The sequence below is a fragment of the Symphalangus syndactylus genome, chromosome X (assembly GCF_028878055.3).
Source record: "Symphalangus syndactylus isolate Jambi chromosome X, NHGRI_mSymSyn1-v2.1_pri, whole genome shotgun sequence".
In the NCBI taxonomy this organism is placed as follows: Eukaryota; Metazoa; Chordata; class Mammalia; order Primates; family Hylobatidae; genus Symphalangus; species Symphalangus syndactylus.
In genome coordinates this window covers 144,892,375-144,905,166 of record NC_072447.2, presented here as the reverse complement: position 1 = coordinate 144,905,166, position 12,792 = coordinate 144,892,375, and the positions used below count along the sequence as shown (strand labels likewise).

Sequence of the window (12,792 nt, the reverse complement as noted above, 5' to 3'; positions counted from 1 at the left end):
GACCAATCCTGCAACCTATTGGCATCGCTAAAACACAGGGAGAAAGAACAAGCAACTTGGAAAACAAATTTGAGGGTATCATTCACAAAAATTACTCCACCCTTGTTGGATGGTCAACATTCAAATTCAGGAAATCCAGAGAATCCCTGTGAGATACTATACAAGACAACCATCCCCAAGTCACATAGTCATCATATTCTCCAACGTCAAGATGAAAGAAAAAATATTAAAGACAGCTAGAGAGAAAGAACAGGTCACCAAAAAAAGGAACGTCATCAGAGTGGTCATCAGGGTGGATAAATGTCAGGTGATATTTATCCTGGTAAACAGCAACACTACTCTCTGAGTAAATAATCCTTTACATAGTACTTGCATATGTTTGTGGGTTACACGAGGTATTTTGATATAGGCTTGCTATGTGTAATAATCACATCAGGGTAAATGGGTGATCCATCAGCATAGACATTTATTCTTTGTGTTTCAAATAATCCAATTACACTCTTTCAGTTATTTCAAAAAGTACAATTAAATCATTTTGACTATGGTCACCCTGTTGTGATCTCAAATACTAGGTCTTATTGATTCTCTCTAACAGTTTTTTGTAAACATTAGCCATCCTCACTTCTCCCCCACCCCCTGTACATTTCTCAGCCTCAGGTAACCATCCTTCTACACTCTATGTCCACGAATTCCATTGTTGTGATTTTTAGCTTCCACATATAAGCGAGAACATGTGAAGTTTGTCTTTCTGTGCCTGGCTTATTTCACTTATCATAATGACCTCCAGTGTCATCCATGTTGATGCAAATGACAGGGTCTCATTGCTTTTATGGCTGAATAGTACTCCAATGTGTGTATGTAAATACAATTTCTTTATCCAGTCATCTGCTGATGGACACTTTGGCTGCTTCCTAATCTTGGCTATTGTTAATGGTGCTGCAGTGAACATGATTGTGCAGGTATCACTTCAGTGTACTGATTTCCTTCATTTTGTGTAAATATCAAGGAGTGGAATTACTGGATAGTATGGTAGTTTTGTTTTCAATTTTGGAAGAGTCTCCAAGCTGTTCTCCATAGTGGTTTTAGCAATGTGCATTCCCACCAGCAGTATAAACGGACTGTGATACACCTATACAATGGATTACTATGCAGCCATAAGAAGAAAAGGCCTATCGGCCATGGAAAGACAGGGATGAACATAAAAAGCATGTTGCTAACGGAAAGAAGTTATTCTGACACCATGGTTATAAATTACTCCTATTTCAGTTATCTAAGCTATGGTGTCCTTTTTATGTTAAGATTCCTGGCCAGGCACTCATGCCTGTAATCCCAGCATTTTGGGAGGCTGAGGCAGGTGGATAATCAGAGGTCAGGAGTTCAAGACCAGCCTGTTCAATATGGTGAAACCCCGTCTCTACTAAATATACAAAAAAAAAAAAAAAATTAGCCAGCTGTGGTGGCACGCGCCTGTAATCGCAGCTACTCCCGTGGCTGAGGCACAAGAATCGCTTGAACCCGGGAGGCAGAGGTTGTAGTGAGCCAAGATCACACCATTACACTCCAGCCTGGGTGACAGAGCGAGACTCCATCTCAAAAAAATGAACAAATAAAAAAAATAAATAAATAAAAAGTAAAAAGATTCCTGCATGACAAGTTTGGATTGATCCAATAACATCAATTATATTTGATACAATCTCATTCTAACATTGACTTTTTTGTTTGTGCACGTCCCCGATCAAAACACATAGGTTGTAACCTAATCCCCAATATTTGGCATTTTCATTATGGCAACCCAAACTGACTACCACACGCCTCTACATTCTCTGACTCTCTTTCCAGTACTCTCACTAGAAATTGGGCTTCTAGTACAGTCCACTATGCCATCCACCTACTTTGTATGGGTCTGCCTCCCTGGCTAAACAGTGAGAGCATATAAAAATAACAGAAAAGTTTTCTCCCGTACTTTTTCGAACAAAGGTCTTCTTGATAGAGGGAAGGATGTTCCTCACTCAGAGTTTTAGATGCCTGAGCAGCTGCTGCTGGTGCTCTCATTGGACGATTACACCTTCAGGAATGGGGTTGGCTTGCCTGGAGGCCAACCTTGAAGAAGAAAGGAATTTCTCACGTTCTCTTTGTCTTTTAGGAATCTCCTATCCTATTTCTTCAAACACAAAGGTTATTCTAGGAAAAATGAAAACATTAATTGCCTTAGAACACTTTCTGTCTCTGTATCATGTGCAATTCTTCAATTTTGTATGCCTTTAAGTCCAGGCTGGAAGACAGAGAAGGAAAAAAAGTAAAGGAAACTAACCACCCTATCAAAAAATTACTTTGAATTCTAGTTTCCTTACCGAATTATCCTGCTTCTATTTACTATTTTTTACATAAAGTTTTTGCTTTAGAATAGTTTTAGATTCACAGAAAATTTACAAAATAATAACTTCAAGATCAAGATGTTGGCTGGTTTGATTTCTTCTCTGGCCTCTCTGTGGCTTGCAGACAGCCACTTTCTCACTGAATTCTTACATGGTTGTTCCTTGGTCTGTGTGTCTGTATCTTAATCTGCACTTCTTATGAGGATATCTGTCATACTGAATATGAACCTAAACTTAAGACCTCATTTTACCTCAATTACCTCTTCAAAATTTCTGTCTTCAAATACAGTCACATTCTGGGATACTGGGTTTTAAGACTTGGATATGTGAATTTTTGGGGTGAGTCACAATTCAGCCCATAACACCCTGCCAACTAAAATCAAAATTTATGTGCCAAAAAATAAACTTGTCGTGTTAAGTCACATAAATTTCAAGGATTTTTTTTCTTGGTGTTCCATGAGCTTACTGATACTTTATCTTCCTACTGGACTGCTCCTCATGCTTTTCTTAGGCTTATTTCAATACTTTCCTTACAAAGAAATACTGCATATATTTCTGATGCAAAATTTAAAAAATAGGTAGAAATCACAATTCTCCCCTTTGGAAAGTTCCTCCAAAACTCAGCCCCCTATTCAGAAGTTTCCACAATTAACCTTGTAGTGTTTAAATTTAAAAGCTGATTTAGAATTTTGAGAAAGATAGATGTGGTTTTTAAATATAATTTATACATATATGAGCATGTGTGTGTGTTTATAACTACATCTGGGTAATAATATACATATAGGTCTGCCACTTCCCTTTCCACTATTATAGGTTCAGTTGCATCCCCGCTAAAATTTTATGTTGAAATTTACATGTGGCATTATTTGGAGACAGGATTACCTCAGAGGCAAGTAAGTTAAAATGTGGTTATTAAAGAAGAGCTGGTACTATTCCAACTCAAATCATTCCAAAAAAATTGAAAAGGAGGAACGTCTCCCTAACTCATTCTATGAGGCCAACACCATCCTCATACCAAAACCTGGCAGAGACAAAAAAAAAAAAAAAGGAAACATCAGGCCAATATCCTTAATAAACAGTGATGCAAAAATGCTTATCAAAATGCTGGCAAACCATATCCAGCAGCACATCAAAAAGCTTACCCACCAGGATCAAGTAGGCTTGATTTAGGGGATGCTAGGTTGGTTCAACATATGCAAATCAACAAATGTGATTCATCAAATAAACAGAAATAAAGATAAAAACCACATGATTTTCTCAATTGATGCAAAAAAAGCTTTTGATAAAATTCAACTTTTTTTCTTATTAAATACTCTCAATAAATTAGGTGTTGAGGGAACATACCTCAAAATAATAAGAGCCGTATATGACAAACTCACAGCCAATATTATACTGAATGGACAAAAGCTGGAAGTATTCCTCTTGAAAATTAGCAAAACACAAGGATGCCCTATCTCACCACTCTTATTCAACATAGTATTGGGAGTTCTGGCCAGGGCACTCAGGCAAGAGAAATAAATAAAGTGTATTCAAATAGGAAGAGAGGAAGTCAAACTATCTTTGTTTGCAGATGACATGATCATATATCTAGAAAACCCCATTGTCTCAGGTCAAAAGCTTCTTAAGCTGATTGATAGGCAACTTCAGCAAAGTCTCAGGATACAAAATCAATGTACAGAAATCACTAACATTCGTATACACCAACAACAGGCAAGCTGAGAGCCAAATCATGAATGAACTTGCATTCCCAATTGCCACAAAAGGAATAATATAGCTAGGAATACAACTAACAAGGGAAGTGAAGTATCTCTACAAGGAGAAAGACAAATCCCTGCTCAAACAAATCAGGGATAACACAAGCAAATGGAAAAACATTCCATCCTAATGGATAGGAAGAATCAGTATCGTGAAAATGGCCGTACTGCCCAAAGCAATTTATAGATTCAGTGCTATTCCCACTAAACTTTCACTGACATTCTTCACACAACTAGAAACAAAAATCTATTTTGAAATTTGTATGTAACCAAAAAAGAGCCCAAACAGCCAAGGCAATCCTAAGCAAAAAGAATAAAGCTGGAGGCATCATGCTACCTCACTTCAAACTACACTACAAGGCTACAGTAACCAAACAGCACGGTACTGGTACAAGAACTGACACATAGACCAACGGAAAATAATAGAGAACCCAGAAATAAGACTGCACACCTAAAACCATCTGATCTTTGACAAACGTGACAAAAACAAGCAATTGGTAAAGAACTCCCTATTTAATAAATGGTGATGGAAGAACCGGCTAGCCTTAAGCAGAAAATTGAAACTACACCCCTTCCTTACACCATATACAAAAATAACTCAAGGTGGATTAAAGACTTAAATGTAAAACCCAAAACCATAAAAACCTTAGAAAAAACCTAGGCAATACCATTCAGGACATAGGCATGGGAGAAAATTTCATGACAAAGGTGCTAAAAATAGTTGCAACAAAAGCAAGCATTGACAAACAGGATGTATTTAAAGTAAAGAACTTTTGCAGAGCAAGAGAAACTATCAACAGATTAAACAGACAACCTACAGGATGGGAGAAAATTTTTGCAATCTGTGCATCTGATGAAGATCTATATCCAGCATCTATAAAGAATTTAAACAAATTTAAACGAAAAAAAAGCCCATTAAAAGGTGGGCAAAGTACATGCACAGACACTTTTCAAAAGAAGACATATATGCTGCCAACAAGCATATGAAAAAAAGCTCAACATCACTAATCACTAGAGAAATGCCAAACAAAAGTACAGTGAGACACCACCTCACACCAGACAGAATGGCTATTACTAAAATGTCAAAAAATAAGAGATCGTGGTGAGGTTGTGGAGAAAAAGGAATATTTTTACTCTGTTGGTGGGAGTGTCAATTAGTTCGACCATTGTGGAAAATAGTCTGTCAAATTCTCAAAGACCTAGAGACTGAAATAGCATTCACCCCGGCCAGCAAACCAGTTACTGGGTATGCATTTAAAGGAATATAAATGGTTCTATTATTAAGACATATGCAAGTGTACGTTCAATGAGGCACTATTCACAATAGCAAAGACACAGAATCAACCTAAATGCCCATCAATGATAGACTGGATAAAGAAAATGTGGTCTATATACACCATGGAATACTATGCAGCCATAAAAAGGAAGGAGATCAGGTGTTTTGCAGGAAAATAGATGAAGCTGGAGGCATTATCCTTGGCAAACTAACAGAGGAACAGAAAACCAAATGTCAAATGTTCTCACTTATAAGTGGGAGCTAAATGTTGTGAACACAAGGACACATAGAGGGGAACAATGCACACTAAGGCCTACCAGAGGGCAGAGGGTGGGAAGAGGGAGAGGGTCAGGAAAAAATAACCAATTGATATTGGCTTAATACCTGGGTGATGAAATAATATGTACAACAAAGCTTCATGACACACATTTACATACATAAAAAGCCTGCACATCCTGCACATATATCATGAACTTAAGCTAATAGTTAAAAAAATGTGGTTATTAATGCCGGCCCTAATCCAATATGATGGGAGTCATCATAAAAAGGGGAAATTTGGACACAGTGCTATGAGTAGAGTGATGACAATGTGAACATACACGGAGTGAAGACACCCATCTACAAGGCGAGGAGAGAGCCTGGAAAACATCCTGCCCTCACAGCCCTCAGCAGGAAACAACCTTGTATACACCTTGCTCTTGGACTACCAGATTCCAAAACTGTGAGAAAGTCACAAACTCTGGAAATCCAATCATGAGAAAAAAGAAAACCAAATACAAAATGGGCAGGATAATCTGAAAAGATACGCCAGCAAAGAATATATAGGAATGGAAAATAAGCACGTAACACTATCAAATGTCCTATGTCATTATAGACATGCAAATTAAAACAACTAGGAGATAGCCGTCTACCCCCAGGAGAATGGCTGACATCCAAAACACTGCAACAGCAAATGTTGACATGCATGTTGAGCAACAGGAACTTTCAGTGGTTGTTAGTGGGATGGACCTGGAGGAATCGTGAAAGCCTACTGCTAAGTGAAAGAAGAAAATTCTAAAAAGGCTACATAATGTACAATTTCAATCATATTATATTCTGGAATAGGCAACGATGAATACACTAAAAATATTACTGGTTTCCAGGAGCTGATGCTTGGGGTTGCCGTACAGGGGATTGATAATTAGGTAGAACACACAGGAGATCTAAGATGGTGAAACAATTCTGTGTAATACTATAATGATGTATACTTGCCATTATACCCTTATCAAAATCTATAGTATCCTCAGCGTTAAGAGTGAGTCCTGACGTAAACCGTGGACTTAATAATGAGGTAATACAGTTCCACCAGTTGCAGCAAACATGTCATAATAATACAAAATATAAATAAGAAGAGACACTTTGTGTGTGTGTACAGCAAGCAGGGCAGGGCGGTGGTGCAGATATAAGAACTCTAAATTTGATGAAGTTTTCTCTTTGTATTTTTGGATTAGCAATGCTCTAAAAATGAAGTTTATTCATCTACAAAAAGATGCAAATGATTTGAATAGACACTTTACCAAAGGGGCTATACCAATGGGAAAAAAAAGCATATAAAAAGATGACAAATTTCATATGTCATTAGGAAGATGCAAACAAAATCCAAAGAAGATTGCAATACATGCTTATGAGAATGGCTAAAACCTGAAAATCTAAAATACTAAATGTAGGAGAGGATATAGAATAACAGAAATTCTCATTCCTTGCTAGTTGTGATTAAAAAAAAAAAGAGTACAGGCACACTGTTAAGTCAGTATCTTATGAACCTAGTCATATGACAAATTGGAAAAGTTAAAACTACAGGAACTGAAAACAGAAGAGCGTTGCTAGGAGCTTTGCGGAGTGCAGTGATTGACTTCAAACAGGATGCACAGGAGAATTTTAGGCAGGTGGAACCGGTCAGTATGATACTTGGTTGGTAGATATGGGAGTCCATGCATTTTCCAAAATACATGTAACTTCACATTCTAGCTAAATCTGATGTGTGTATTTAAAACGATAATCACATATTGGTTTTTAAAAGGATCACAGGCTGCAGAAAAGACAATGGTTTTTTCAGGAACAAGGATAGGAAAAGAAGCAACAATAATGAAGCCTTTAACATAGGCTATGGGAGCGATGATGTTAACTTCACACTCAGCAGTAAAGTGGAAAAATTTGGAATGGATTTTAGCGGCTGAAGGAACAAATGTTGCTGTCTGGACAGGAGAGGGAGGGAGTGGAGGCCCCGTAAGAACTAATACCTTGAGGAAGACTGAGGGGCCTTCCTACTCCATTTCAGACAGGGGCAGTGGAGCCCTGCGTTGGGCATGGGAGGTCTTATCCCACTGTGGATGGATGTGATTCTCCCTCTCTTGCACCTTGCAGGTCTCAGGGATTGGAGGGGCTTATTCGGAGGTGAAAGACTCAGATGCACAGGGTCAGGCATCCCAGGCAGTATCAGGAGTCCAGGCACAGCCTCTCAGGAAGGCAGGAAGAGAACACCCATGACTGGTAGTGCCCCCTGTCCTGTCCCTGTGCCTGCTGCCAGCTCTGGAGGAGCCCATCAGGGTCCCCAAATGTACGATTTTCTGACTTCCATTTTGGGAGTCAGCCGGAGGAGAGGTTTTCTCTGAGGAGAGCAGCTTCAGTTAAGCAGAGGGAGAAGCTCCAGGAATGGCCAATAATCAAGAAGAGAACTCTGTGGAAGGACGATGACCTCCCACCAGGGAGGGGAGGCCCAGGCTGCAAAGAGACACTCCCTGCTGTCAGCCCTGGAAAAAGGGGCGGGAGGAGGGTGTCAGGGACTGGGGAGGTGGGAGGGAAGAGGTCAGCAAGGCTTAGGGAGTGAGCAGCAAGGGGTGGAGGGCGACCAGGAAGTGGTCAGGAAAGGGTGGAAGGAGACTGACACGTGGGGGTTGGCTCCTCTGCAGAGTGGAGGCCCCGCCACACGCTGCCCCTGCTGTCAGCTCTGGTCAACCCCTGCAGGGTTCCTGGATGTGCTTTCCCGACTTGCATCTTGTGAGTCCGAAGGACCTGAGGCACTTTGTGAGGAGGCTCGTCTCAGTTCAGCAGAGAGAAGTCTTAGACCTGGCCAATCCTCAAGGTAAGGGCCCTGAGGAAGAACTGAGGGACCTACCACCACAGAAAGAAGAAACCGTGGCGGGTGCTGCCCCTGCCGTGGGACTTGTAGGTCCCAGAGAGGAAAATGGCTGCTGGGGGCTGAGGGGTCCTCACGATAGAAGAAGGGAGGAGGTGCCGGCCCTCTAGGGAATAAATAGGAAGACTTTGAGGAAGACTCGGGGAACCCCCACCTCAGAGGACAGATTCCTGGAGATTCCTACCCTGCTCCTCATATCAGCCCTGTTAGAGCTCCCCAGTCAGCTCAGGCTGAGCCGCAGCCCTCTCATTTCTGGGTGAGGGGTGGAGGGGAGGGGGGAGGCCTTGGTTTGGGGGTCCCATGGCAAGTCAGCAGGGGAGCTGCCTCCAGTTGGCAGTTGGCAGAGGCTGCCACCGCACCACCTCCCACTGCTCTCAGGGATGTGGAGTTTGCTCTGAGGTTTTGCCTCAGACCAGCAGAGTGGTGGGGGTCTGGCCCTGTCTGAGAAGCTGTGAGGTTGCTAATTAAATTCTGAGGGAGCTATGCAGCCCAGAACTATGAAGCCCTGCGAGTCTGGTCAGCCCCAGCTGTCAGCCCTGGGAGGCCCAAGGCTCTGCTTGCAGTCTTTAGCCTGAGGGGCTCCCTCACTTCCTCTTGCAGGTGCTCCAGGAACCAGGGTATGAAGACCTGGGTCTGAGCTGTACTTCCTAAAGTCAGCACAGCAGGGGAGGCCCAGGAAGTGCCAGGAGTCAAGGTGAGTGCACGCCCTGACCTTATTACAAAGGATCTACCTCCACAAACAGAGGAGACTCCTCAGCACCCAGCCGTAACCACCTACTGTCATTCCTGGTGCCTCAGGCTCTGCCTTTCAGCTGTGCCCTGAGGTGATTTCTCACATCCTCTTACAGGTGCCCAGGGGACAATCTCTCTAGGAAGACAGGTGACCTGTGAGGCCCTAGAGCACCACCTTAAGAGAAGAGGAGCTGTAAGTCGGCCTTTGGCAGAGCCATCATGGGTGAGTTTCTCAGCTGAGGCCACTCGCAGTGTCACTCTCTTCCACAGGCCTGTTGGATCCCATCATCCATATCCCTATTGACATGTTTACCTGCTGCTCCTGAAGAAGTCGTTATGCCTCTCTTTCCAAGCGTTCCGTTCCCCAACTTTGCGGAAGATTCCCAGTACCCAGTTGTGATAGAGGATTGGATAGATGCACAGGATCCCACAGATGAGGAAGAGGAGGAAGCCTCCATTTCCTCTTCTACTTTCTACTTACTACTTTCCTCCTCTTCCTCCTCCTCATCCTCTTCTCTGATTCTTGGTGGCTTTGAGGAGGAGGAGGTGCACTCTGCTGGGATGTCAAGTCTTCTCCAGAGCACTCCCAAGAGTCCTCCACAGGGTCCTTCCCAGCGTCCTCCCCAGAATCCTCTGAGCTCCTGCTCTTCCTCTGTTTCATGGAGCCCAATGAATGAAGAGTCCAGCAGTCACAAAGAGGAGGATGCAAGTACCTGTCCTGGCCTGCCAGACAGTGAGTTCTTTCTCACAGATACACTAGATGAAAAGGTGGCCGAGTCAGTGGAGTTCCTGCTCCTCAAATACCAAACAAAGGAGCCTATAACGGAGTCAGAGATGCTGACGATTGTCATCACCAAGTACAAAGACTACTTTCCTGTGATACTCGAGAAAGCCTGTGAGTTCATAGAGCTTCTTTATGGCCTTTCCCTGATAGAAGTGGGCCCTGACCACTTCTATGTGTTTGCAAACACAGTAGACCTCGCCGATGAGGGTAGTGATGACAAGGGCAGGCCTGAGAACTGCCTCCTGATTCTTATTCTGAGTGTGATCTTCATAAAGGGCAGCTGTGCCCCGAGGAGGTCATCTGGGAAGTGCTGAAGGCAATAGGGGTGTATGCTGGAAGGGAGCACTTCGTCTATGGGGAGCCCAGGGAGCTCCTCATTAAAGTTTGGGTGCAGGAACATTACCTGGAGTATCGGAAGGTGCCCAACAGTTCTCCTCCACGTTATGAATTCCTGTGGGGTCCGAGAGCCCATTCAGAAAGCACCAAGCAGAAAGTACTAGAGTTTTTGGCCAAGCTATACAATAGTATCCCTATTTCCTTTCCATCCTGGTACAAGGATGCTTTGAAAGATGTGGAAGAGAGAGCCCAGGCCATAATCTCCACCACAGATGATGCCACTGCCATGCCCAATGCAAGCTTCAGTTTCATGTCCAGCAACTTCTCCTGTCCTGAATGAAATCTAGGGTAGTTTCTTCCCTTTGTGTTTGAAGGAGGCAGTTGAGGTCCTACATAGTGAAGGGCCCAGGTGGGGCTGGAGAGAAAACAGCGTTCTCTGCATTTCTGTTTCATGTGGGTGGTTTATAGATTTACCTGTTATTCTTTTGGTTATTTTCAAATGCTTTTATTTTAATAGCAGGTTTAATTGGTTTCAGAATCTTAGTTTATTAATATTACTTACACACGTATTGCCATTTATCTGACTTAAAAGTAAGAATTTTATATTTTGTTAAAAAAATGGGAAAACCTTCTCTTATTTTGTGATCTGTAACAGGATAGTGTGGTATTATAATAGGAATTTTCTTTAAAATGTGAAAGTACTCAGCAGTTCAATAGTCGAACAAAATAAAGGATGGCTAATATTTGCATCTCCTCATACCCTTTATTCTCTTGTTCTTAAAAATTAAATATGTATCCCTTGCTTGGCTTGGCATATTCAAAAAAGTAGCAGAAATTAACTCTGAATACAAGAAAGCCTCACTGACTCCTTTATTTGCTGAACATTATTTAAGCATATGCTTTTGGAAGGCACTCTTCACAGTGGGGATAGTGTGAAAAGCATGACTTATCTGTACCCATAAAACAGGAGGTTCTTGGAGCAGAAGCCATATCAAGAAGGTGGTAAGGTGCTCTTTACAATTTAAAGAACAACTTAAAAAAGGACTGGGGAGGTTAGACTCCAATGTGAGCCTTCCAGTATAAAGGCCCTGAGCTAAGGCAGCTTGGGGCTTTGGAAAACTGCAGTTGCTTCTGTGGGAGCTGATTGTTACGAAGCTGGGTGTTGGCAGCAACCAGACTCTCAGAAGGTGAGAGAAAAACGTGGAATGGAAAACTGCTCTGAGCAGTTGCACCTGGGTGGAGGATGCGGCAGAGAGAAGTCTCCGCATAGGGAAGTAATGGAAGGTGTCCTGCAGCTCTCTAACTGGTGAGCTTGAACACAGTGCAAGGACTAGGTGATTGATACCCATCATCTGCAAGGGTTTCCTGAGAAATAGAATGATAATCCCTTGAAGTGCTTCCCAGAACACTCTAGGCTGGCACTCACTTCCCTGGCCTAGGAGAGCCAGAGCCCACTTCACAGAAAGGACATTTAATTAGGTTATTTTGAATGTAAGTTGGCCAACTCTAAGCAAGGGCTATTTTTCGTGGAGGACAAATAAAAGTAGTGGTTTGGATGGACGAGCATTGGGGAAGGTGAAAAGGAGTTGATTCTTGACTCAAATTCTAGGATCACTGAGTTGCATTCCACCTGGGGAATTCTCCCCTTACCCAAATTATTCAATACATCATTTCAGAAATAAAATGTGCTGAGTTTTATTTGTGAAGCTGAATTTTTGGTTGAGTTGGTACTCCATGACATATTCAACTACATATGCTGACATGTTTTGGATAACAAAACAGCTGAATTTTCACAAAAGACAGTGGCCTTTGGGGTTATAATCACATTGATAACAACTGCCACTTGTTAAATTTCCAGTATATGTCAGACATTGTTTCAGGTGTTTTACTCACATTACATACATTCCAGCAATTCTACAAGGCAGGGCTTATGAAACCCCTTTTACAGATGAAGAACCTGAGGCTCATAGTGCTTGATAAATTCCACAAGATCACATCGCTAGAGAGTGACAGGGCTGGGACTTGAGTCTTACTCTGAATCCATCTAGACTCATACTGTCCCCACTATTCCCAGCCTGAGGAAGGCTCATATCTCTTATTTAATTCCCCAATATCACATTGCTAGAAAGTGACTCGGACTTGAGCCGTGCCCTGAATTTTATCTAGGCCCACACTGTCCCCACTTCTCCCAGCCCGAGGACAGCCTTTAATCTAAGTCACTTCTCTTCATGCTTCTTAATGTCTCTCAAGTAACAAAGATGAACCCTGTGGCCAAAGTTGTAAGTTAGGCCTAAAGAATGAAGGTGATAATGAGAATAAAGTACAATTCAGGGATCATTATTGGCTTTCTTTACCTAAAG

The 12,792-nt window shown here is 42.1% G+C and overlaps 1 protein-coding gene across 1 annotated transcript; it reads left to right on the top strand.

Moving 5' to 3' along the window:
• Window positions 1-9,648: 9,648 nt before the first annotated feature.
• On the top strand, window positions 9,649-10,772 carry LOC129475598 (melanoma-associated antigen C2-like). The gene is given in 2 exon segments (XM_055267754.1): window positions 9,649-10,381; window positions 10,384-10,772. Coding segments are annotated over 2 exon segments (1,122 nt in total).
• The last annotated feature ends 2,020 nt before the right edge of the window (window positions 10,773-12,792 follow it).